General features: G+C 41.1%; 1 protein-coding gene across 1 annotated transcript; it reads right to left on the reverse strand.

The window, feature by feature from the left end:
• Positions 1–14,617: 14,617 nt before the first annotated feature.
• Positions 14,618–18,950, reverse strand: KCNJ8 (potassium inwardly rectifying channel subfamily J member 8). Its single transcript, XM_010226575.2, has 2 exons — positions 18,517–18,950; positions 14,618–15,826 (listed from the first exon to the last, which is right to left on the reverse strand). The coding sequence occupies exons 1-2, from the start codon at positions 18,879–18,881 to the stop codon at positions 14,926–14,928; spliced, it is 1,266 nt and encodes a 421-aa protein (XP_010224877.1). The 5' UTR covers positions 18,882–18,950; the 3' UTR covers positions 14,618–14,925.
• Positions 18,951–26,994: the final 8,044 nt, after the last annotated feature.

The following is a 26,994-nucleotide window of genomic DNA, read 5'->3' on the forward strand; positions in this document are numbered from 1 at the left end:
CTTGTAATGACCATTTCCATATGTCCCAGAGGAATTGAGATTTAGTCTTTATGAGCTGGCCAGCTGCTTCTTTTGTAACAGTGAGAACTGTTTTACCCTGTCTGGTTAACATTTTGATTTATATGAAAATGAACTCCCTAAAGTGACAGGCTGGTGATACTAAAGAATGCAGTGATCCTAGACGCCATTAATAATTGGGGAAGTTTTTTCTTTCAGCCACCATTTTCTCCTCATCAAACAAAATGATGGGTATGATTATTGAATATATCCCTGGATGGCTCTGTTTGTCTCAACAAACAGAGACAGGGAGTATGAGGGAGGGAGCTGAGTGTCATTTTAATGCTATCTCCTTACCTTTCAGTGACAGAACTGAATGGTGCTATAGGATATTATTAACTAAGGAACAATATGTTTATTTTCTGGGAAATTCAGAGAATAGATTGCAAAATTCTAGCTTCATGTTTTTTGAATGACTGGCCCTTCTGACTGGTGAACACCAGGAAACATGCTGCAACATGCTTTTACTTCTCAATGAAACATGATCTAATAGTTCCTTATCACTGAAGGACAACATAGTGAAGGGCCTGGAGCACAGACCTTCTGAGGAGCTTCTAAGGGAGCTGGGATTATTTAGTCTGGAGAAGAGAAGACTCAGGAGAGACCTTATCACTCTCTACAGCTACCTGAAAGGAGGTTGTAGTGAGACAGGGGTTGATCTCCTCTTCAAAATAACTACCAATAGGACAAGAGGAAATGGTCTCAGGTTGCACCAGGAGAGGTTCAGATTAGACATTAGGAAGAATTTCTACACAGAAAGAGTGGTGAAGCATTTGAACAGGCTGCTCAGGGAAGTGGTGGATTCCCTGTCCCTGGCAGTGTTCAAGAAATGTGTAGTTGAGGTACTTAGGGACATGGTTTATCAAGTATGGTGTTGAAGGGTTTATGATTGGGTTCAATGATCTTAAAGGTCTTTTCCAACCATAATGATTCTATGACTCTAATGTTTTAGTGGCATTTTTCTTAATATTGTCCTGTCACAGAGAGTATTTTCCACTCTTTACATGAGTCTTGCTCTGCTCTTCCATCCAAGCAAAAGTGCAGTAGAGACTAGGATCCATCTTTTAAAGCTTCTGAAAGAAGTCCTCTGCAGTTTTTAAAAGATCAACATGCGAGACTAATGAAGTATTCCTGTTCATCTTTGCTGCTTAAATATTCCTTAGCTACGTGTATATGTGTGTGTTTAGATACATACTGAGAGTAAAGAATGCTATTCTAATTCTCTACTCTCAAATTTGGTAGTTTGAGGAAAGCAAGTCTGTGGATTTCTATGATTTCATTTCTTGCAAAGGCAGTCTGATAAAGAGCCTCCAGACTTGATTACTGACAAGAATGAATTCCTGTGTCTGTAATTTCATCCTATTCTGTATTCTGTCAGGAAGAGTTTTACTATTTCCACTGATGTCGTAAATATATCTGCACAAAAGACTTGGTGTAAATCCTATGTGAGATGCAATTAAATGAAAGATAATCTTAAAACCTGTCTTAACTTTTGTGATTTCAGATAGAAGCAAAAGTGTGAAAAAATGTCACAACTATTTTTTACTAAGGTAAGAAATCTGTGTTGAGTTTGCTGATTAAAAGGAGGAGGCTGCCATTTTCAATCAACTTTTAGGCCAAGAAAATATAAATATTTGTAGTATTCTGAGTGTCATTAGGCATTCCTATCCCAGAGAAGAATGATCTCAGAAAACCCATAGCCTGGAAGCCTAAACAGTGAAAGGGATTAGATATGGAACTTAAACTTTACTGTGGATGGATTTTCAGTAGGGTTTGTTTGTTTGTTTGTTTGTTTGTTTGTTTTGTTTTTTTTGGGTGCTGGTGCTGGGTTTGACATCGTGGTTGCTTTGCCTCCAGAAGAGTGGCTGGCCTGAGCGGTGCAGGACCTTGGGGACAGGAGCCCTGTGCTCTCTCTCAACTGCCTTTGTGAGATCCATGAAGTGGGATAGCATCAGGCGTTATAATCAGAGGAAGGTTTGGGGTGCACATGCATAGGTTGGGGATAACCTAAAAGCTTTGACAAGCCCGAGGAAACTTATTTAAGAGAACAGATTTTCCATGACTTCTCTTGATTATGCTGAGAAAACAAGAGGTTATTCTTCTCCTTAGCATATGGAGGATTTGTCATTCGGAAAAGAAGACATATCAAAATAGGGCTTCTGCTTAGGGGTGTCCAGGAGTTTCTTCTTGCTGCAACCCCAACTTTGGCTGACAAGCAAAGAACTAGCATCTAGAAGGGATGATCTTTTGCATTCACGGTTATGCTCTGCAGGGTAACTCAGCAGTAAACCAAGTCCTGATATTTAAGTTATTACAACCTTACCATGTTTTCCAATTCCTTTCCTCCTATAGGATAATATATATTACAAAATCACAGGGGGGCTATGGTGTTGTTCAATTCCAGTGAGATTCTGCATGGCAATCCTGAGACAGAGCTCTTTACTTTAAATGGCAAAGAAAACCTGTAGCGCTGGTGGGAGGTGGGGAAATGTATAAAATACTGTTTGTAAGTATTTCATTTCAAGTTTATGAACTAGATATCAAGAAAAATAAAAAACTACACCAAGAAGTTTTAATCGATCTGCTATTCCTGGTCTCTGATCAATTTTGTGCTATGCAAAATGTGTGATGGCACTGCTTTCTGTTGATAGGAAATTATCCTGAGGAGAAATATGCCTCTTTCTTCCCTTGGGAATGCTTAGTACCCTGGAGATGCTTCTTGTTTGACATTTTGTTTCTCGAATGATTAGTTAGGCTTTGCTCAGATGAAAGAAGTCATTTTTCTTTCCCTGATGTCAAGTAATACATATAATTATGTAACTGCAAAGTGCTTTCCTTTATGCTTAAGGCTAAAACTGCCTTTTAAGAGTGGATATGCAGGGATCTCCCTGTCTGTCTTGCCTCTTGTAGCAAGAGTGAGCTGTGCTGGGCTACTTGAGAGATGTTTTGGTGGCAGGTAGAGCAATGAGCTCTGGAAACCCCAATTCAGCCCTGGATTTCCATCCATCCTTGTTTCCATATGTACTGCCACAGTGGGTTGAGGGCCAGATCCAGCAGACGTGGATGCAAACCAGCGCAGTGTCCATCACAGCAATGTGCTTTTTATGAACTGGGAACAAACACTGCGTTTCTGTATAAAATGAAAATGCATGTTTGTTCTGTCTGGGAGAAATATAGCATAGTCAGTATGAATAATACTTGCTAAATATGCTGGAATTGCATCTGGAGAACCTGATGTCCTCTACAAAAGACCACATTTAGCCAGCCAAGAGTTAGGACTAGAAGGAGAAATTGAGATTAGGTCAGAACTAGTTACGTGTTTCAGCTAACTTGGACTACTCTGTCTTCTACCTAATTAACTGGTTTCCAGAAGGAACTGTCTGAAGTCACAATATTTAGAAAGCACTTTGGAGATCCATAGGAAGGGCAGTCTCATAATGCATATGGACAACTGAATAGCATACCTAAACTCATTTTAATTTTGCAGCTATATAGTAACTATTCACATTAATATATACACATTCACAGAAGTTTCATGATCTCTTGCTAGAATGAACATGGTTGTTACTGTATCCCTGAATACTCCTACTCCATCCACCATGGAGTAAAGATATATATACAGATGATTACTGTAGAGTAGGCACCTCATAGGAGAAACTGGCTGTCTATGAGCATCGGATTCAAGATAGAAGTGGTGGGTAGTAAAGGTAAGTTCAGCTCATAGTTGAATTACTTCACACAAGCCAAACAATAAAGCAATAAAAGGCCTTGTATTAAAAAAAAAGCGGTGAATAAAAGAAGAGTAAGAAAAAAAATGCATTGAAAGTAAACTCTATGGAAAACCTGTGAGTTGTATAATTTCAGAGAAAGGGAATGATTTAAAATATTTTTAGTAGCTCTACATTTCAGACTTTTTGCCTTTTTAACCTCTTGTATTTTTTCTTCTCTTTGAAAAGTTGTTTAAATATTATTAAATGGAATGATGAATTTCCCTTTTAAGTTAGCTGGATTTCATTCAAAGTCATTAATGATTTCCCTTCTCATTTTTTCTCCTTTCTTTTTTTTTTTTATTCTCTCCTCTTCTTTCTCTTTTTCTTTCTCTCTTTTTCTTTCTCTCTTTCCTCTCTTTCCTCTCTTTCTCTCTGTCTGAAACAAAAGCTTTTGATATGTAAAAGCCAGTGGAGGAGCAAATTTGCTATTTCTAAGAGAACCAATCCAGCCTGCTATGTCTGGCATTCTGTTGATGTCTGAAAGGAGACAATTCTTTCAAAAATAGCAATGAACCCTGATGTACAAAAAGGATTCCTGTTGCTACTTATTCTTTGTACTGGAAAAAAATGCTAGAAAAAAAAAAGGAAAAGTACAGTCCTTAGTGACAATTTGCACGGAAGTTCAGGGAATGTGATCTTTTTTTTTTCCGAATTACTTTCTCTCCTTGTCAAGCTGGATTATTATTGTGGATATCACTTATACCAAAGCCCAGACAGAGTTTTCTGCAGACAGGGATGGATCCTGGTTGGTTACTGCCATTTGTGCTACCTGCTCAGGTTGCTGTGAACCCTCTGAACAAGGATGTTTGTGTCTGTATGTAAGTGCAGAGTTAAACAGCATTCTGGTGTGGGAAGACACACTCCCACACTGCATGGAAAGGGCTACTCTGGCATTGGGAGAACTCCCTTTCCAGATGTATTTATGCTCTGAACATCCTGCCACTTTCCACATTAGCTCTTGATGGCTCTTCTCTTAAGCATGCATTTAATTTCAGAGGCTTCCTTGAGATAATTCCTAATTTGGAGGAAACTTAACCAAGCATCCAGAGCTTGTCAAGCCTCATAGGCTTTCAGTAAAAAGCCTTAAGTGTTAGATGTCGTGTTTCTCTGTTTCAATGGGTAACAGCAACCTCAGTGTTGCAATGATATTACACTTAAACATATTAGCATATGGGGCTCCATACTTCATATGTGGTTACGTACCTGTGTGTTACGATGTCCTACCAGTAAAGCAACTGGAATTCTGCACTTGAAGATCTCACTTTCTGAAGTCAGATCAGTTGTACACGACATAAAAAGAATAGGCCATTTAGAGAAAAATGTTTTTTAAAGCACAAACAGTTGACAGTAACTTCTGCTTTAAGTTAAAAAGCCTGCTATCTTGTGATTTCTACAGTGGATTCCCACATTAGCCTGGTTCCCTGGAGGAACCATCTCCTCCTCCTCCTCCTCCCTTGGATGATGTGTTTCTGCAAGTCTGCTGCAGGATTTTGAACTCTGTTATCCTTGGACTGCTTGCCCTACCATTACCTCCTAGCAAAACCTCCATGTACGCTGAAGGGCAGCTCCTCCTACCACTATTTTTTTTCCACTCGCTTTCCTAAGTGCAACACCAGTTGTTTAGCAAGAACAAAAGCAGTGGGGGGAAATCGGGGATCTGTTTAGCCTCTGGTTTGCAGTTTCCTGAGTGGTGCTTCTGGCAGCTGGAGGGAGCCTTCCCTGGGGAAACATTAAGCCCCTGTGCTTTGGGAAGCAGGAGGCCGAGGGGCCAATCCTCACTGCTGCTGTGCATGGCTCCGTTGTGCATTCCAGCTGGAAGCGAGTCTCCCCTGACGTGGGTGGGGAGGCTCAGAGATGTGCAGCTTCTATGGCGCTTTGCACCGGAAAGCGCGTCCTGCTCGTGTCTCCCCATGCACGCATGGCTCTTCTTCAGTTCTGAGAGCTACCAGGGCTCTCTGTGAATGCATGCTGAGACTGACCTTTAAAATCTTTAAAAACTTTGAACACTCACCTGTGTGAGCAAAACTGCTTGGTTATCCAATTGCATTTTGTCCAATCAATATTTCATCCCTTGGAAAATAGGCCTCTATCCTCTGTGTGCATTGAGCAATGTGGTAGGGTCTATATCTACAACAATTTGGCTGACTGACTTGAACTGCCACAGCATCTTGACAACATTTCCCGCGCCAAGTTGCAAGGGACAATGTTTTCCAAAGGGCTCTGAAATATGTTTCTACTGAACCAATTAATCCTTCTCTCCTCATTCCTCAAAAAATCAGGAACAAAATGTTTGAAACACATGTAGATGCTTGAACACACACCGTTTTTCACTGCCGTTTATTTTCCATATGTAATGCTCCAAATGGCATTTCTGAAGTATGAAATGCCTGGAAATCCGTATGGGGGAAGAAAACACAGTCTCATTTTATACCTCTCCTGCTCAGCTTCCCAGCCAGACGGCACAGTGGTGCATAACAGCCTTGCTCCACTGCTGCTCACATATATGTAAGGCAATCTGAGAACTTCCGTGGAAAAAAAAAGTGTTCATTTGAAGCTCTCTGAAAAAAATGGACAGATATCTAAGCCAACACATGGCAAAGAGTTACAAGTAAAAACCAGTGCTGCTCCTGTGACATCATGTCACATTAATCACTACTAGATTTTCCTAATAAGGATGAAAATTTCCCCTTTCCCAGCCTGTTCCCCCAAACCAAAAATGCATCTTCCACTGCATCAGACCTTGCTTAGTATCTGCCAGCCTGGATGGAGCTGGTGACTTTGCTAAAAGGTCAGTGGGGGAATTTGAGGCCCCACAGGGGAGAGGATCCTAGCAGGATGAATCCTCACGGTGGTTCACTTTTGCATCAAAAGCACATTAGAGGGTCTGAGACATGGTGATTCTTGATACATAAATAATCTCTTGTGTGTGGCCCGAGACCAATCTTAAAGTGAAATCCATTGGCTGGATGATGCAAAATAACGAGAAATCAGAGAATTCCCTCCACCAAAACTGGCTGTGTAAATGCTTACCTCTTCTATTTATATAAATAGCAAGTTAAACACTCTTTTCTTCTTTGATTTGATAATGTACACAAGTAGAATTTAGGTTGAAGGAATCTACTGTTATATTAATAGACCTGTGCTCATAGTGGAATAGGAAAGAATGTAGTACTGTATACAAAAGTATAACGTCGGAAAGACCCTAAGAGTTATCACTTGCAGCTCACTGTGTAAGGTGCAGCTATCTATTTTAAGATGATCTTTCTGCTCTGCAAACCTTGTTAGTTGTCTGTCAGTGAATAAATGTTCAGAAGTCATCATCTGAAATTAGAAAATTACAGTTAACTGAGTTTGTATGCTTCCCTCTTGAATGATTGCAATCTGTATACGTATGCATTTGGTTCCATTTTAAGCATCATCATCAATAAAGTTTCCACCACTTCTGCCTCAAGGACTGTTCTGCTTTCCACTCAGTGCACAGTCAGGAATCTTAAATTCGTCTTAACTTTTGCTCTCTCCAGTTTCATGCTATTACTTCAGTAAATTATATGACTGAACAGAATTAGCCCTGGATCTTTTCCTAACCCCACTGAATACAATGTTAAGCATAGCCCTTGGTAATTTAACACTTTTCATTTTAGACCTAGTATTTTCTGCTAATTATGAATGTGATAGGTTGTAAAGTATCATGATGGAAAGTTTTGGGAGATCGTTTGAATTTTTTTGGTGTGTTTTTTGAGGATTCTTTTTGATTGATCTGTTTGCAACATTGAGTTGCACTCTTTCCAAGTTTAATTAAAGAAGGTTAAACCATCTGGTAAGACTGAAACAAGGAAAAATACCATAGAAGAGGGCCTGCTTTTGCTTGGAATGGTAGTGCGGGTTCATGTACATCAAAAATGTTCATTCACAGAAGAGGCACAAGAAGGGTCAGGGCTCCATTGCTGGTGGCTGCTTCATAGTCTCAAGCCATCATCTCATTACACTGTGTTTTAGCTATGTGTGCTTCTCGTGAACAACATATTTAGACTTTCCTTATCAAGATGGTTTTGTAACTTAGGCTGGGATTGAACAATGCGTTAAGTTGAAATCCTATGGGAATTAGCTGCCTATAGGCAGTATATATTTATATATTTATAAAACACATGGCTGAATATAGTTTCCTATGTCCATGAATTTATTTAACTAAGTGGGGAGGGATTGGGCCAAGTTTTTTGCAGTTCAGTTGTGAGACAGCTCTGGAGATGGCTGATTGATGACTGTGTGTGGCGGCTGTGTGGCCCCATCTGCTGGAGGTGACGGTCCTCTTCCTCGCACTGTTCCTTCACCTGCTCTGCTGAATGTGAGGTTAATGGTGGACACGGCCTTATGATCCCAATTATAGGACAGCTGTGCTTTAGAATGAAGCATGGATCTAAGTGCAGTAGAGAATGAGAATTTAATAATAATCGTGGTCATGTCCAGCAGTGCGTTTCCTTTGGGTCGTTCATCAAAATATCCCCTAATAAATTGCCTTGTGGCTTTTCTTTTTTATCCTTGGAAAAAGGACACACCAGAAAACTTGGCCTCTGCAGCACAGTTTATTGAAAGCCTTCAAAGAAAATATGCTATTTCATAAGTGATCTTGCTGTATCTTGCTGTAACCAGGCCATTCATCAAAATGCAAACTCTTGGCTCTTTGCCTTTCAGTGTTTATTATTAATTAGAATGTCTGAATTAATATTTAAATAGACTGTTGTACCTGAAGGAAAAATAAAAAAGACTGCTAATTATATATTTAATATGTCAATATAATCAAAGCTTAAAAATCAGCTTACATTAAATATTTCCAAAAGCACACTCAGACTTGCATCCCATCTTTCCTATTGGTCTATGGGCAGCGTAAGATAGCTAACTCTAAGAAGAGATCCAATTCAGGTATCTTATTACCCTCTTAGTTTAACAGCAAAGATTTAGAGAATACAGTGGTGTTTTGTATGTGGAAAAAATACCACATCACAAGCAATTTAATCTGAACTGCCAGGAATAGTAACTGTTTATGCCACAATTTAGAAACACCGGACAAGACTGCATATAGAATATCTTTTATAATTTATTATATTTTTGAAATGTTGTGAGGTGTAAAACTGACTACCCAAGGGGCTAATAGTTATCACTTGCTCCCCTGAAGCTCACTAATGTTTCATTCTTTGAGTGAGTGTTACATTCCTTCAGTTTTGCTTTAAATTCTGGACTTGGCTGAATATAAAAACTATCACAATTAGCAGAAGCAGCCACAATCTGACAGACCAAACCAAATGACCTCAAATTGAAGTCCTAACATCAAAAAATGAACCCTGTAGAATAATGAGGTTGGGCCACAGAAGGATGCAATTAATTTTCATGGCTGCTGTGGTTGCAAAAACAGAAGTTGAGGAGAGCAGCAATGCTCCATATGTGGTGAAGATACTTAGTCCCAAACCATGATAGGCTTTTGCAGTCCAGTGTTTCTCTATTCCTGCACAATCCCTGCAGTAGATCTCAGCTTGTTCAACCAAAAAGTATTATAATTTCACTATGGCCCACACAGGAGCTGGCTTTCTCAACCTTGCTACTAAGCCAAATTTAACAACAATAGGATGCAAAAAGAATGCTTATAGTGATAAGATATGCCAGTTTTTAGAAACTATCCACAAAGGCATTTATTGTTATTGTTTGAAGGCTCAGTGATGAAATGTTTGTCAAAATAAATCACCAGCTTGGTGAAACCTAACCCTGAAGTTGTCTTATGTTTATTTCCTCAGGCAGAGCTTTATTTAAGACTTTTGATTCAGAAGAAGCTTTTCCACTGACCAATACTCATTAACTCTTTTTAGTCAAAAGTTTGGAGGGCAGAAGAAGCCACTAGGTCTTTCAGTCTGATCTCTGGAATAGCACACATCATGGGGCTACCTCTACCATCCACAGGTACCTCTGTACAGAGCCCAAAAGAAATTGCTCAGACAAGGGCATGTCCTCTAGAAAACTCGGCAAAGCTTTAAGGCAGAAACAATGTCTTCTGCTGGACCAACTCTTCTAGAGTAGAGAAAAAAGAAAAAGAAAGATGCTAACCCTTATTAAATGTGGAGAATCTGCTTGTTTTTTTTTTTTTGTCTTTCTCTTTGCATATTTAATAAGCAAAATGTTTGCATATCATGACATGAACTAAACATGAACTAAATAAATAACATGAACTAAATAAATAACATGAACTAAAGAATGGACTATGTTTTCTCCGAAAATTTTCTTTGCATAATTTCTGTCTTTCTTCTCTTGTAGTATGGTTTGATGGTTCCAGCATATCCCTTGCTGTTAAGTGGTTATTCATGTGAAGGGAGACTCTCCATCTAGAAATCTACAGAATATTTAGCATGCTTAAGGGTTTGCATGCTTTAGGCCCACTGGTGATATGTTCTAACTACAAGTGTCTAAATCTCATTGATTGTTTCTCTTGGAAAGCATGAATCTTGTCTCCACAGGGTAAATCTCTCTGCATCATCCAATAAAGGAATGTGAGCATATATGTTATCTTACTTATCACACGAGAAATCTTTTTTTCCTAGTTCAAAGAATTCTTAAAGGGAAATAGGAAACATAATTCAGAGAGATAGGGAGGAGAAGTATTATTAATATGCCAGGAGTATTAGAAATTCTTGCCTATCAGCTTAGATTAGTCTGGATATGACGTAAACATGAACACATGGATAATATATATTAAAGTAAACATTTAAAGGAGAAAAAGTTAACTCTCACCTGGCTGATTTCTTCACCCCGGATGAACAAATCAGGTTTACAGAAGGGATTTAATTTACCATTCCACTTTTTCTCACCCACTTGTTATACACAACAGGGATTTCCCTCGCCTGCTGGTTATGGGGAAGGATACCTTCCATTAAAGTGTGCTGCCGTATGAGCTCAGGGGAACACAGAAGTTTCTGGTGGTCCTCAGGGATGTTCCTCACTGCAATGGAGACCAGCAATAGAGAGGAGTCAATGTTCCTGTCCTTGGAAACCTCCCAAACCACTGCAAAGCCCCAGTATCATAAGAAGACTCTTGTTTGTGGTATGCCATATTGTCTTGCTAATGATAGCACAGCACTAAATCAGAGCCTAACAGGACATGATTTATCAAGACAAGTGTCTTCCAAACCCTCATGAAGGCTTTGGAAATATTGGGGTCCTTAGAGAAAATAATTTGTCAGAAATATAGAAATTTTGTTCCTTTCATCAGATGATATCTAATGTTTTTTCTCCAAAGTTCCTTTATGGTCTTTCACCAACGGCTCTTCCAGCTTGCAGCAACAATCATTGGCTAATAATAATCGCTAGGCAGCTTGGAAACTGATCTCACAAAATATTCTCAATATTAAGTTTCTGGAGGAAGAAAAGACATGAAAAATCAGACACCTTTTTTTTTTTTTTTTTTTTTTTTCCAGTCAGCAAGAATGAGTTGTGAATGCAGCTTTTCGGATGGAAAAGCAAAAGCATAAGGCCTTGCCTGAACTTTCTGCAATGTGGAGGAAGGCATCGTGCTTCTCTGAAACACCTTCAAGATGGCTGTGGGGTAATTCATGTGCCATGACCTACAATGACCCAAAGGACTATGGAAAGATATGGCGTTAAGTCAAAAGCCTACTGAATATGTGAGGAATGCATACACGTGCTCTCCTCAGATGCTCCCTGGAGCCAGACTTGGAGGCCTTTAAAGAGCCTGTGGAGCATTTGGTGTCAACCCCATGACCTGATGATGCTCCAGAGCCACCTGGGTCCACAGGCATGAAGCAATTGCTGGGAAGCACTGGGGGCCTTGTCCCAGATAAGGGAGGAAGACCATGCAAGCGAGCTGCTTGCCAGCCTGCTCCAGAGAGTGGCTTGCACCAGATGTTTTAAAAGATAGTGCAAGAAAACCTGAAGGTGACAGTTACGGAATAACCTGCCAAGAGGAAAAGTTTCCTCCAAGACCTATTACTCAGAAGTTGGCTTAAACTGTGAAGCACTAAACTGTATATCCCTCATAAACTCTGTGTTTGTTTGCTCCTTATGTCTTCACAACAGTAACTGCAAATGTCCTGGGCAAAGGCTCTCCCTTTCTGTTTCCAGTTAAAGCAGAGGAGTTCTTTAAATTAAGGCTAGACACAGAACCAAAAAGTAAAATGCAGTCCCACACATTGTACCTGTCTTGAAAAGACCTTTTAATCACTTTTCTGCTCTTCAAAAATAGTTCTGCTCCCTGCTGAAGGCCACACTAACAAAAGGGTGATCTGCATGATGGACTGGTCAAAGACCCAATGCCTATTAAATGCATGGAATAAGCAATGTCACATAACTCATAGTGTGTTACACCACACCGCTATAGGACCCAATGCTAGGAATACAAATAATTCAGAAATGTGTGAAGGGAGAGGAGCCAGAAGGACTCCTCTGCGTAGGACCCCAATGAGACCTTCAAAAGAAGGGGCTTCAAATGAAGCTGCTGGGTGCTCAACACTGTTGAAAATCCTGTTTATTCACATCTGCACAAGGGTGCCAGAATGTAACTGACAACGCCACATGATACAAATCTAATTAGTCATTTTTATTCTGATGGTTCAGTTTAAATAGAGGAAATTTCAAATTTCAAATAAAGCCCCTCTCAATGGGTAAAGTTGCCGGGAACATGTGGTAGGGCCACCTCATCCCCTCTCAGTTGGTCTTAGGCTGTGAAGGCAGAGCTGAAACCCACCCTTCAGGGCTGACCCCCAAAACATCCCTTCCTCCTGGCACACCAGCTCAGTCTAGCTGCTCTTCAGCCCTGCCTCATGCATGCAGTGTTCATTGCTCAAGGAAGGGGCTTTTGTTCAATCATTGCCTCGAGACGAGGCCTAGAGTGATGATAATTTCTCAGAAGCAACTGAAAGAGTATGCTAGATGTGAAAGAGAGAAAAAGACAAGAGAAAAAAAGGAAAAATTGGAGGAAAAAATGTGCTTTGGAAGAAAATGAGAAAAGGGTTGTGAGAAAGAGAACTCAGCTGGAATATTGAGAGTACTGAAATAATACCAACATATTGCTCAAAGAATTCCAGAAAAGGCTTGGAGAGAAGAAGAAATAAGTATAGAGAGAATGGATAGAGAACAGAATAAAAGAAAAGGAAAGAATTGGAGGGAAAAATCAGAGACAGAATAAATCATTGTTGGCACTTTTTATTTTTTAGAAGATTTGCTTTTTACAGGATCTAACTTAATCATATTTGAACTGTTTCATACGTATAAGCAGACAACCCCCCTCAAAGAAATTCATGGCCCTGGAAATAGAGGCCAGAGACAAATTGCACATGCTCCCATTTGACTCTTCTTGGAAGCTACAGATGTTCATTGTTTGGAAGCACAATGGACAGCTGAACATCTGCAGATGTTCCCCAGCCATTGTCTGAGAAAACTCACAGACAGACAAGGGAATGGACACTTTTATCAACAACTGCAGTTTCTGCTAGTGCTTCAGATGAAGTATTTTGTCAACTGTTATGTTCTGTAGAGCAGCTACTCCATATGCAGAGCCTGTATGACACAGCAATGCCTCTTAATGCCACAGCCCCCTGCAATGCATGAGGTTTGTAGTTGGTCCATGGAAGTGCCAATAAGCTGACTTCTACCGAGACATGGACTCCAGCTTTGTTTTGACTCTCATCTGATAGGAATAAGCATATATTTAAAATTACAGAAGTAATCAGAAGATTGGATGGCTCTTAGAAACCACAGCACAGCAATAATGATACCCTTGAACCACAGACATAAGGCAACTCCTGCAAGTAACATGAGTTGTAATTTGTGCATATACCTCTTATGCAGAGGGGGAAGAAAAAGTGTGCCTCTAGGAAAAAGTGTGTCTCAGTTTAGCTTTGTGTGATACAATTATTTACCAGACATTTATGCTTGTAGAAAGACTTCTAGTAACATTTTGCAGTGCCTCTAGGTAATGAATGCCCATTTTAATCTGAAAAGTTTTTTTTTTAATTATCAATGTCCTATTACACAAAAACACAAGTAAGACAGCACTAAAAAATAATAATTTGGTGACAGCAGCCAATTCCAACCACCCCTGAAAACATTCAGATAGTTTTGCAAATATTATCTTTAAGATTATTGGCTTGATAATCTCTCATGCCCATCAGTGAGTTCCCACTGGTAAAAGAGTAACCTTCTACTAAAGCATACAATATTAATCCTACAAAAAGTAATGTAAATGAGGGGAGTAAAGCCATCACCTCCAGCATGTTAGTCTGTAAGAGAAAGAAGAACTGGCCTTCCAGTGTTACGCAGAGAATGTTAAAATGGTATATTATATTCATCTTGAAAAATTTACAGAAATGGATGCTCATTTGACAGCACGGCAGACTTGAGTATGCATTACAAATGCACCCTGTATTCCAGCAGTGCATCTTGCCCATAAGGGCACCATAGCGGAGCTTGGGGCTCACAAATACGGTTGGTTTGGTTTGGCAGACTTGAAATTCTCTCTCAATGACTTCACCATAAACCAGTGGAAACAAGAGATGCGCAGAGTCGAAGGTAAAATCCTGACTCTGCTCCGGTGAAATCACTGAGGAATTTGGCTGCTCATTTCAAGGGAAGAAGGGATTCGGCCCCAAAAGAGAGATATCCCTATAATCCCCCACAAAGTCCATGGTAGTTGTTGATATGCAGCAGTTTTGCAAATGTACTCACTCCTGCCTGGAGAGGTGTCAGTTACATAGGAAAAAAAAAATACATTTTGTGACAACCGGCAAAAAAAGATGGGAAAGACTCCCTTGATGGGAAAAATATGTTTTTTAAAATTAGCCTGCCACTAAAACACCTATAAATACATGATATATTACATGAGTGAACAGTGTTTTCTTTAGTGTATATGCCTTTTTTTTATTAATTCATACACTAAGTGCTAAAGTGTTTCCTAGTGCCATTAGGTGGTGCTTTCAGTAAGCAGTAGAATAAATAGTTCTGGTTTGCATCATGATACCACTTTCTTAAGTAAAAGAAAATTTAAACAAAATGCTATGGGTGCTTCCTCCTTTAAAAGCCCCTCAATCTTGCAGAAAGCTGAATATCATGTTTCAGAGGCACTCTGGCTTCCCTCAGGCGTTATAAACTGTACTTTGGGCACAATGAGGGAGGAATTTGTTCTCCTCATGGAGTTGCTCCTCCGGATGGAGTTGTTCCTTCTCATGGAGTTGCGTTTCCGCAAGGAGTTTTGGTGGGACAGCTCACTCTTCTGAAGGGTCTGGATGAGAATCGATGGCTTCTCATCAAGCTCTCGAGCGCTGCAACGTGGTGCTGCAACTTTGATGGTGTTGCCAAATTTGGAGTAGTCAACTGCATATACACCTTCCTCTTCAGTGACAATGGGCACAAAGCGGTGACCCCATAGGATCTCCTCTGCTATGTAGGAGGTTCTTGCCTGAGTAGTGATGCCAGTAGTTTCTACAACTCCTTCAAGTACCACTATAAGCTCCAGATCTTGGAGAGCCAGGTCAGCAGCAGAGATATCATAAAGAGGACTCCGCTTGTCTATGACATGACAAATGATTAAGGGAGCCACAAGGAAAATATTATTGCTTTCAATGGGGTTGTCCACAGGGATATCTACTTGGTGAATGGGTATGATTTCTCCTTCAGGGGTAGTAGTCTTCCTCACAACCTGGATTCTCACAGAGGCACTAATGATCATGCTCTTCCGCAGGTCTCCCACTCGAAACATGAAGCAAAGCTTGCCATTTCGAACAGCAATGACTGCCTGACGGCTGAAAATCAAGGTCTCTGCCCGCCTGTGAGCTTGCGCGGTTTTCATGAATATGCACCCCAGCATGACGGCGTTGATGATTAGCCCCACGATATTCTGCAAAATCAAGACTGTGATAGCCAAGGGACATTCTTCTGTCATCATCCTGCCCCCAAAGCCAATGGTCACCTGAACTTCAATGGAGAAGAGGAAAGCAGAAGTGAAAGACCTGGAGAAGAAGATTGCACAAAATTACCTCTAAGTTCATTGAACATACACTGAGAAGTTCCTAGTACTTACTTTCTAGAAATAAACTTTAGAGCCTATTTGTACATTAAGACACATTTGTACATTAAGACCTGGTAATGTCAGCAAAAGCATTGCACAGTCAATGACTCAATGTTTGCATGACCAATATGGCATCTAACAGTGAGGGGGAAGACTTGAGAACCTGAACTCCTAAAAGACCAGCTGTAACATCAGATGGGTCTGGGAGTCTCAGGAGATAACACATACTCTCCCCATCTTAGTGGACAGTGCCTCTAACACTGGCCATGACCTTCCATCTTCTCCATCCCATGAAGATCTCGGTGGGGACCGGGGGTTTGGGGACATGAGAGCAGTTGGCTTGTAGATAGAAATTCTTCCACCAGCCTGGAAAACTGGGAAATCTGCAGCATTTCACCTATATTACCTGCCTTTCTGTATTGTGAACCCCTTTAACGGGAAAGGGGAGATTCCTAGATTTACACAACCTCCAAAATACTTGCTCTCCTTGTGACTAAACCATGCAAGATCAGGCTCAAGAAGGAGGGCAGTGGCCCCCACATTCCCCCTCTGTGCATAGCAATGACCAGCTGAAAATTTTCATCACATAACTGGGATGTAGACATGTGAGTTAACTCAAATGGCCCTTATGCATTACGGTTCCAGACATCAGAGGATACTGTCCGCAACCTTTCCAAACGTATTTTCCACATAGAGTCCAAATACAAACTACTGTGTTCTTTACAGTACACGATGATATCATCTACCCCATATACATCAGGTCTTTCGTCACTTTGTTTAATTGGACACAAATGATGACACTCACCAAAGTCTCATAGGTACAAAATCAGTATCTCAGGATTCACCTACAGGACATGCAGCACATGTCTTCACATATGAATTGAAATGACAGTCACCCTTTTTATGTGGTGCAGCACATGAAGCATCTATGTGCATAACATAGCTTTACCTACAATAAATATATGACCTTTCTATAATACAGTTCTAAATCATCTAAATCAGTCAGTGTTTTTGAGAGAATATATTTTATACTAACTTTTTTTTTTCTAAATATATTTTCAATGAAGTCAGAGTCATGAAACAAAGTTAGAATAGCACTATTTTGTGTAGAAAGAGAAAATTCATTTTTCAGAAAACTACCCAGCCTCTGTGGAAATGTCTTTGAATGATTTTTTATTTCATTCCCATTTGTTTCAATCTTTGGTGCAATTCCTTGTTTATTTTGGGGGATTATTTTTGCACTTCACAGTGAGGAAATCAGGGATGAAGGATCTGATTAATAGAAATAAGGGAATGATGTCTTTGTTAATGAATATTCATTTCCATGCAGAATGAGCTTTTTGACTAAAACTTAATTCACTATTTGAAAAGCTCTTTGGTCTGTGGAGTAAATATTCAGATTTCCCTAAACAATACTGCTTAAAAAGAAAAGAGAGAGAGAAAAAAAGAGATGAGAGTCCACCTTTCTTCCATAGAAGTTCTTCAACCAAAGAAGCATTTTTTTTTCTAATATTTTGAACATGTGAAGTGGGAGAGAGAAACTCCAAATCACTCTATCCCCAGGTCTGTCACTTTAGTGCTCTCCAACTCCTCTTCGGATAATAATCTCTTTGCGAGGCAAAATTGCTGCAAGACTTAGGAAGTCCACAGCATTTTGGAAAATTCAAGTGCTGTACAAGTTCTATGTACCACTTAAAATTTCCAAAACAAGGTGTCCTATAACTCTATAATGAGACCTACCCAAAAAAGCTCTCGTAAGATATTCATGGGCCTAGATCTCTGAGAAATAAATTTTAAAATATTTTTTGTTATTTTGTGTATATCTTTACAATATTAAATATTATTTCATACCCAATGACTCGATACTCTTAAAAGTATTAGCAACCACCAAAGCAACCAACAGCAAAGTTGCTATTTCACCTGGTAGATCTGGTGGGCAGGTTTAGCAAGATATCATGACTTGAAAGCAGACGCTCGAGGAGCCGTTGGCTGATCTACCCCAGGTCCTAGCATGAGTCATGGTCTAGAAGAAAAAGCTACACTAATTCATCATTTGCTCTCCTTGGTCATACCCCTCCTACCAATCCTGTCCGGTTGGACAAACCCTGCTGCTGTCCTCCAGGAGATCGCTTGTAGCCACTTAAGGGAAAAAACACAACTCAGCAACACTCTCTTCATCCCCCGCCTGCCAATGCCTATAATTCTTGAGGATGACTAGAGCTGGGAAAATCCCTATTTAGCAGAGAAGTGTCAAAACAAAGGAAGAGTGAAACCTCAGCTCCCTCGTCAGCCACATGCAAAATTACTTCGCACTTGGCGAGGTGCTTCAGAATGATGTGTAAGAGAAAGGAGAAAAGAGCTGTGCACAGCTGGGGGGCCCCAGCCCCTCTCGCCACCCCACAGACTCTTGCAGGGGTCCTGCAATGTGCACATAGTCCATGTGTTCATCATTTGGAGCACCCCATATTTGGCTCTCTAGCAAAAGTCTTTTGCAAAGAAGACTTATGTTCCCCAAAGGGCGCTTTGCTCCTTAGTCCCTCACCAAGGTTGGTGACAGGTGCACGTGAAGCATGGGCTGGACCCCAGATAGCTCCGCTTGCCCTCCTTCTTCATCCCACCTCATGCCCTTACCTGACACATGTCACGCACGGTGTCCACTTGGTGCTGTTGGCAGCGCACTCGATGCTCGCGTCCATGTCCCCGTGAGCGAAAGCCACCAGCCACCACATCATGGCGAAGAGCAGCCAGCTGCACAGGAAGGACATGGTAAAGATGACCAGTGTGTGACGCCACTTCAGGTCCACCAAGGTGGTGAAGATGTCTTGCAAGAACCGTCCCTGCTCGCGGATGTTCTTGTGCGCCAGGTTGCATGCCCCGTTCTTGGCGATGAAGCGGGCTTTGCGGGGCCGGTCCCGAATTCGCGGCTTGCGCAGGTTCTCTGCAGCGATGCGTGCCAATACATACTCTTCGGGGATGATACTCTTCCGAGCCAGCATCTTCCTGCCACCATACTCTACCTCGCAGGATGCCAAAGGGGGACGGTTCCACTAGCACGTCTTTGCAGTTCTCACTCCATGCCCTGCGAAGAGAGAGAACGGGGTTAGCTTGGCCACCTTGCACCTCATCACAGCAAGATGCCTTTTGCAGCCCCTATTTCTTGGAGGAAAATGCGGTCTGAAGTGACGTGCCGTGGGACAGATCGGCTCCTCGGGAGTGCTCAGTTACTCGCATGCCGTGGCAGCGGCAGCATAAGATCCCTCAGGCTGGGACCGAGAGGGGCTGTGGCGAGAGCCGACAGAGAAATTTCTTCTGGACGTGGCCCTGCAGTGCAGCTGGGAGCCCCTCCTCAGCGCCACTTCCCGGTGCCCCCGGAGCATCCCCCTTGGCGCCAAGCGTCCGCGGGGAGGCAGGAAGCAGGACTCCTTGGAGCAGGCGCCCGGCTCCCCCTTCTCCCGCTCTCCGCGATGAGGTGGAGAATTCCCTCCCTTTTTCCCAGGCTTTGTCCCCAGGAGAGGAACTGCAGGCTCCAAACATCCCCACAGCAGCAAAGGGGCCATCCTGGTGACCATGTGGCGCGGGGGCAGCCCCTGCGCAAGCAGCCCAACACGCTCGCACACACGCGGTCACAGTAGGGACATGCACACACTCGTGTGTGCACTCACACCCTCTTGTGCATGCACAGACATTAAACACACACACATGCATACGTGCACATGCCTATGCACTCATGCACACTCACACTAAAAATCCACATTCACGTGTACATATGCTCACTCACACATGCACACACATACCTGTGCACACACGCACTCTAAAACATGCACGTGTGCACACACACACTTTCATCCATGCAGTCATGCATGCACACACACATATGCACTCATGCTCATACATACATGCACACACACACACTCATGCACTCAGTCTTTCACACATGTGCACACACGTACACACACATGCTTACACACTCACACTTATGCTTATATGCAGGCACACTAAAAACATTCCTCAACTTGTGCTTATACACACACTAAACACTCCCACACATGCACATTCATACATGCACGCACGCACACATGCACTGACACACACACGTACATGCACACACCCTCATGCTTGCACACTCACATACTCATGCTTGCACACACTAAAAGCACATATTCACACACACACAGGCACTCACACATATATGCACAAGCACAAACATTTACTCCCACTCACACATATGCACACTCAAACAGGAATCCACTCACAGTCACACACACAGGTATACACGTGGTGTGAAAGCACATGGGTACCTGTGGCCGACGGGACTATCAGGAGATTCAGCGTGTGCTGCAGGCACTGCTGCCAGTTTAGGCTTGATCCAGAAAACTTTCCAGCTAGCTTTTTTGTTTTGCTTCCTTTGTTTTCATTTTTGGTTTTGTTTTCATTTTTTCTTTTGGATCCACGCACTTGCTTGCGTGCTCCGGTAAGCCAAAGATTTTGCGTTTTAAAGCTTTATCTTGCCTCCGATCTCACTGAGAAAAAACTCACAGGCAGAAAAGCAAGCATGTGCAGAAGTGTCTGGAGGACCAGAGCCAGAATCGCATGGCCTCTGCGGCTTTTGACAAACTTAATTACTGTTTCTGAAAAAGGAAAAAAAAAAAAGTTGCTTTTAAAAGTATAAAAACCTGGTTAACTTGGATGGGCAGAGTCAGGCTTCTTTTAATGTTCAGCTGGTATAATGGGCATTGACAGAGGGGTCTTGGCATATGAGATGGGTATAGCAGAGATTACTCACAATGTTGAAATAGTGAAATCACAGAAGTTTATTCTTTTTCCCACAGGTCGAGGTTTACAACTTTGGCAATTTCTCAGCTTCTTGTGTTTAATGGAAACTTGCATTCTTGGAAATTGCAGCTTTTTTTTCCAAAGTCACAGCATTTGTAGTAGGAAGAATAAACAGTACATCGACTTCATGAAAAGGTCTAAATTTAGCTTTTAATGAAGCAAAGTGCTCCAGAATTCACTGTGTCAGATTAACTCCTCCACATCCAAGGAAGGTGGGTGTGCACTTTAAGGACATTTCTTGGGTTTTCTGGGTATGGCATGAGGTAATGACGTACATAAAATTTTTACGGAGCCCATAATGTGACAACCCTCTGTAGATTAGAGAATGATCGAAACACTTCACAGGCTTGTGCTTCACAGGAAGTTTTAAAGCCTATTCTGGCTTTTTAAAGATTTAGAAGGTACATCTGAAAAAGCCTCTAATCCACTTGTTGAAGATAGCCGAAGAGCCTGAAGAAGGCACACATGTGCTCAGCATCAAGCAGATGAAGGAATGTTTCTTGCGCTACCCCTTTTTAGTACCAAGCATCCAGCAGCTGGAGAAGATGCAGGCTCAAGGCCCCAGTCGTATTTGGAAAATAGCTAAATATTTGTGCTTAAAATTAAGCAGACAACTAGCTCCGATCTGGAAACAGCAGCATCTAAAACAGTTCCTGTAGCTACTAGCCAGATGCCGAGTGCAAATACATACTCCTTTTTCATGAGGACCTTCAGTTACGTTACTTTGCTTCTGTGACACTTATTCATGCCTGACCATCAGCTGCATAGTCTCCTTTAAAGTTGCTATTGAAAGTCTATAGCTTTAGGAATAAGGGCAGTAAAATGCTGCATTACAGCACACAAGCTGAAGGCACCACAGTTAAGCGACAACTGCTTTGCACAAATGGGAATTTTAGCTTTTATTTATTTTGATTTATTGTTATTATAATTGTATGCTGAGGTGCCAAGATCTGGAGTACTATTAACAACAATCATCTCCTCTTCCAGGTTAAATAATATTTGGCAAGATTTTGAGCACAGCATGGACTTCCCCAAGCTACAGCGCATGACTATTCTGCAGAGAAGGATAGCTACTAAAAATGTTGCTCTTTGCCCTTTTAAACAACTTACTTAGTTGACATATGTACTTGAAAGCCTGAGAATTATATAATTGCTGGGAAAATCTTTCAAAATGACTCCTAGCCCCATTTTTTTTATATAGAGGGCAGTGTCTGAGTGTTGTGAACACAGTCTTTTGAGTAAAAAAGCAGTATTGATACCAGCTTTAGGTCCAGTTTTGTTACAGCCCATCATGCTTCCCTCTCTTTACTGTCTCCTTTACTCTCCACCGATAAGAATTACGGATACTACTGATACTATGCTGAATATCACTTTACAATCATGCCTATCTAACCTAAAGAAGGATTAAACAATGTGCTTATATTTCATGAATCTGAAATTTCCACATCATAGCCGTGTGCAGAACTTTCGGAAAATCCTGCCTCCTGATACGTTTTGTTTGAAACTCTAATCTTAGCTTAGAGACAGGCTGACTTTGCAGGCGCCCAGAGATGTCAAGTGCTCAGCTGACAGATAAACCATATTCGGAGCGTGTAGATGAACTCTTCCCTGGCTGAACAGGCAGTAGATGCATCAAAGATGAAAGAACCCAAGCTGCAGCAACGGATATCTGTTACCCTGAACAAGCTTTCTTCTGCCTTATGCAAGAGCAGACAGACAAAAATAGTCTCTACCATTAAAATATGGGGAACTGCTGCCCCTTGGGCAGTGCTACCTGAGTTGCACAGTGAAGTTTGGAGATGTCCTGTGGTTCAGCAGCAGAGTGAATGTTCTATTAAAACTATCTGATTTGGAAATGATATGTGTTGATGAGATCTTAGCCACTCTTTGGAGGAAGATCCATTTCTTTCAGCTTTCTCTCTCACTATAGCGCTCTTGTGCCATGAAGCTTTGACAAAAAACATTCTGGAACCAATGTCTGCATATGTGTCTCTGATGTTACTACACTGAGCAGATGGGGGCAGAGGTTGCTTGTGCAGAAACTGCACGGGGTGCAGTGCATTGAATTAGCACAGCCATAGTTGGAGGATGTCAAGATCAACTTTTTGGTGCCCTCACCTGTGTCTGCCACGTTTGGCAGGCATGGGCCAGTTGCACCAAGGGGAAGGGGTATGTGTCCAGCACTGAGGGGAAAGCCAACCCTCTGGATTTTCTGCGAGCAACAGCTGAGGAGTGAGGGTCACCATCCCTCTGCAGAGCTAGAGGCTCTGGCAAACCCCTTCATGATGGATGGGCAAACTCCTTCATGCTGGAGCTGCTGGCCTGACCTCCAGCACAGTGAGCGGGGCAGGAAAGATCAACGCCCTCCGTCACATGCTTCCCAGAGCCATCTGCTTTGTGAAAACCAGTGTCTTTAACCTCCAGTTCTCCAACTCCACCTCTGCTCTGGGGACATGCATGTGCCAAAAATGTGGTAGTCAGAAGAAATGCCTTTTTATCCCAAAATGATCCTTATACTCAGTCTCTGCCGTAAGTCCTAGCCTTGTTTCCCTCCAGAATGTACTGCACCCTTGTGTAAAACCAACTGGGATCTCTTGCATCCCCACTGTTCTTATCTATTATCTCTCTATTTTTGTATCCAATTTTAGCTGGGTTTGATTCTTCCCAAATCCCTGCTTTATAGCACAGGCTCAAAAACAAAAGCTCAGCTTGGCTGGACCTCAGCACTACGGAGACTCAGCCCATCACAGCACATTTATCACAGGAGCACTGGTACCTCTTTTATACCATCCACTTTTGAGGTCAGAGTATCCCTGTTTGGTTGAAGTTAGGAAATCCTCTGTTTTCTCCGGTTAACAGAAGATATTAGCTCTCATATCTTTCAGTTTAACATCCTTTATCTCAAAGTTCATAAATACTTTACCTCTGGGACTTCTCCAGTCAGTCTCTGCTAAAGGGAAAGAGGACAAGAGTGGCAGTAATATTACTTTCTTTTTAATATTTGATACTCTAAATTACATCTACCATGTTACATGCTCCTTCCTGGGACAGTTTCCTCTAAAGCTCTAGCAAGAGATCAGTTGGGATTTATTTTTCATTTTTTCTGCTTTCTGTATCGTAATTTATGGGAATGATGTAAAACAGTTTCCAGCCAGGCAGAACACAATTAGAATAAGTTTCCATCTGCAATTTCAATAAAGCATTTTTTTTCTCCATAGGCACTTCTTCTCTAGGGCCATAGGGCTATATATTTCCCTAATGATTTTTTTTCTTTTTTTTTTTTTTTCCTGTGAAAACTCCTTTTTGCCCCCTCCAGCTGGTGGAGGTGTGGACACTCCTCACTCTTCACCAAACTTAGGACTGGCCATCAGGGAGAGGCATCATGGTTTGGTTTGCTCGTGGAACCACAGTTGAAGGGCTTCCTGCAACCTCCTAACCTGCTGCACAATTTTCTCAGGGCAGGTAGCAAGTTCTGGTCCATTTTATTTAGTAGTACAGTCATGGCAGCAAAGTGCTGGAGGCAGAAGACCAACTGCTGTCTCTTTTTCTTCTGCTGGAAATCTGAAGACCTAGGCACTGCAAACAGACATTTGATCCTTTTGCTAGACCTGGAAAATGCAATAGTTTCCTCCTCACCTTCTCCTCTGCTGGTAGCTGGGGCAGCAAAGCAAGGATTTTTCTTTCCATCTTCTTGTCCTAGCTCTGCCTATCTCTCTCCTGCAGCAGGAGCAGGAAGGCTTGCAGCTGGTTTCAGCCTCGGAGTAGCATAATTCAATTTTGTCTGCATTGCTGAGATACTTGAAGCTACCTCAGAAGACCCTGTCACCAGCTGAAAGGGATTTTTCTTCTAATTTTTGAAATGGAGCTGTGGATTTTTTTTTTTTTTGACATCTCCAGGTCCCCTGGCCTGTGGGTGATTTTTACAGCAGGTAAGTCTGCCAGCTGCACAGTGAAGGTTAAAATCAAATATGCCATTGATGGAAGATAGAAGCCCCTCCCATCCTCTTTAATATCATGGCACAGAATAACTGGCAACTCGGAGCCCTCTGATCACCGATGCTGTGGTATGACATGGAGAAGTAGATGACCCCAAACCAGAAGGATTCAGCCATGAATACCTGCAATATGCAGAAACTCTCAGATCTTCAGGTTCCTCCTCTAGTAAAGGGGCAGTAATGGCCATAGCCTGTACAACAGAAAGACTCAGGGCCTAATCTAACTGGTACGATGCAGACATACATAACTGCTAAACAGGAAAGCATACACAACATCAGAGTGTGTGTGGAGTAAAGGAAGATGGTTCTGGACCATGTCTTTTACACTGAGCTGCATTAATTCCTTAGTTACATGGTTAAATATTTTACTGGACATTTAAATGATATTTATGGATGTACATTGGTACAACTTGAAAACTCTGAGATAAATTAAAAGGAGAGCTAAGAACTGACATGGGAACAGCTGTGTGATAGCCTTACAGGAAATATTTGATGGCAATGTTGATCATTTATTTATAACTTTTATCCAAAGGGTGTATGTAATACCTATGTAAAGCATTTCTATGCAAAAATTACTAACACACATACATGGGAATGAATACACTGGGCAATGAAATGTGCAACACAATAGCTTTTAAGATGAACGCTGAATTATTATATAATAATCCATGGGATGAAAATCTCTTTGTTCAGTTAAAATGATAGCAGGTGTCTTACACAGGATAAATGCCAGTACCCCAAATACTAATCTCTATTCGTAAAATATATATATTTATTTTATATATATAAAATGATTGTTACATGGCCTGTTCAGAATGTATTAGAGGCATTAGAGAGTTCAGAATGTATTAGAGGCATAAGTAAGTCCTGTAGGGAAGCTCAGCTATTTTTCCATGGGTGGTGTCTAACAGCAGACAACTGCTATTAATAGTGAACAATTAATAATAACTATGTAGCAAATAGATTGAGTCTTTTCTAAAAACTTGCCTTCTGCTGAAGAATTGCATTTGGAAGGTCCTTCGAACTCTACAGCTTCATTTAAGCCAGTACCCTAAGCTCTCTTGCCAAAATAGCCTCAGCACAACATTAATCCACATGAGTCAAAGAACTTTTGTCTCACAATAATTTCTTGATAATTTGAAAACCTGATAATCTTACTCTGCAGTTCTGCACAGAGGTCAATTCTGTTGGAAAGAAAAAAAACAGACTAGCAGAAAAAAACAATGTGGAAATGATTGGGATGCTTGTGTGGCAATGAAGAATTTGATTTACAGTTTTGTTTTCAGACTTTTTTTAGTACTCTCTTTTTGTTGACTTTGAATGGATTTATTTCTGAAGGGAAGTAAAGATCTCTTTACTTGCCATCTTTGAATTCATATCAGAGAACTTACATAATATATTTTGATTTCAAATTAGGCCTCCCAAGATACTACTTGAGGATATAAAACAACTAGGTTGAATTCATTTTCACTTTTTAACACATTTGATTGGTGGATCATTACTCTAGTCACTAGATAGTCATATTGAAAATATTCATTTCCTGATAGTGAAAACACGGATCAACAACAGAAGGAAATTTCTCATGAAAGTAGCTGTTTGCCTCAAATACGCTCTTTCTCCATTTGTGAATATGTTCCACAGTTTGTGTAAAATGTATATTTCATGTTTCCTTCATATCCTCATGACAGATGGATTGGGAATATTTCAGCACCTTTTTAGAGCAAAGCACAAGAGTCTATGGAAAAGAAACCCCCAAATTAAATCAAACAAGCAATTTATTGTATAGGGAATCTGGAGAGACCCGGTTGTAATGTTGTTGAGACAATGTTGTAATTTAATGTCATCTCTTCTTCAAGAAAAAATAATTTACTATGTTTATATTGAGCTGGCAAGGGTTTTACAGGGTATCTATTAAGATGCCAGATCCCTTGGGCCATATTTTCTGTTGGTATTAATGGAATACGGTGGAGTTATATTCACTTGTAGCAGAATTGTTCTGCCAATTTACACCAGCTTAAGAGGGATTCATCAAATCCTTTAATAATATAGTCTTTATACATTCTAGCCTTTAATAATATATTCTTTCAGACAGATTTTTTTTAAGGCACTGTCTATCTCTCACTGCATAGACTCCTGTAGACATTGGTGAACAAACAAGTCCCTCCACTGGGTGAAACATCCCATGACCTGAGTCATGAGAACTTTTACCTGGCATTCAAGAAAACATAACTTTGTTCTTGCAATTTCTTTTGACTAGAAAGGAAGTATATCTTTACTTAAA

This window comes from Tinamus guttatus, unplaced genomic scaffold (genome assembly GCF_059628265.1).
Source record: "Tinamus guttatus ecotype Peru unplaced genomic scaffold, ASM5962826v1 Tinamus_guttatus_pri_ptg000308l, whole genome shotgun sequence".
Lineage (NCBI taxonomy): Eukaryota > Metazoa > Chordata > Aves > Tinamiformes > Tinamidae > Tinamus > Tinamus guttatus.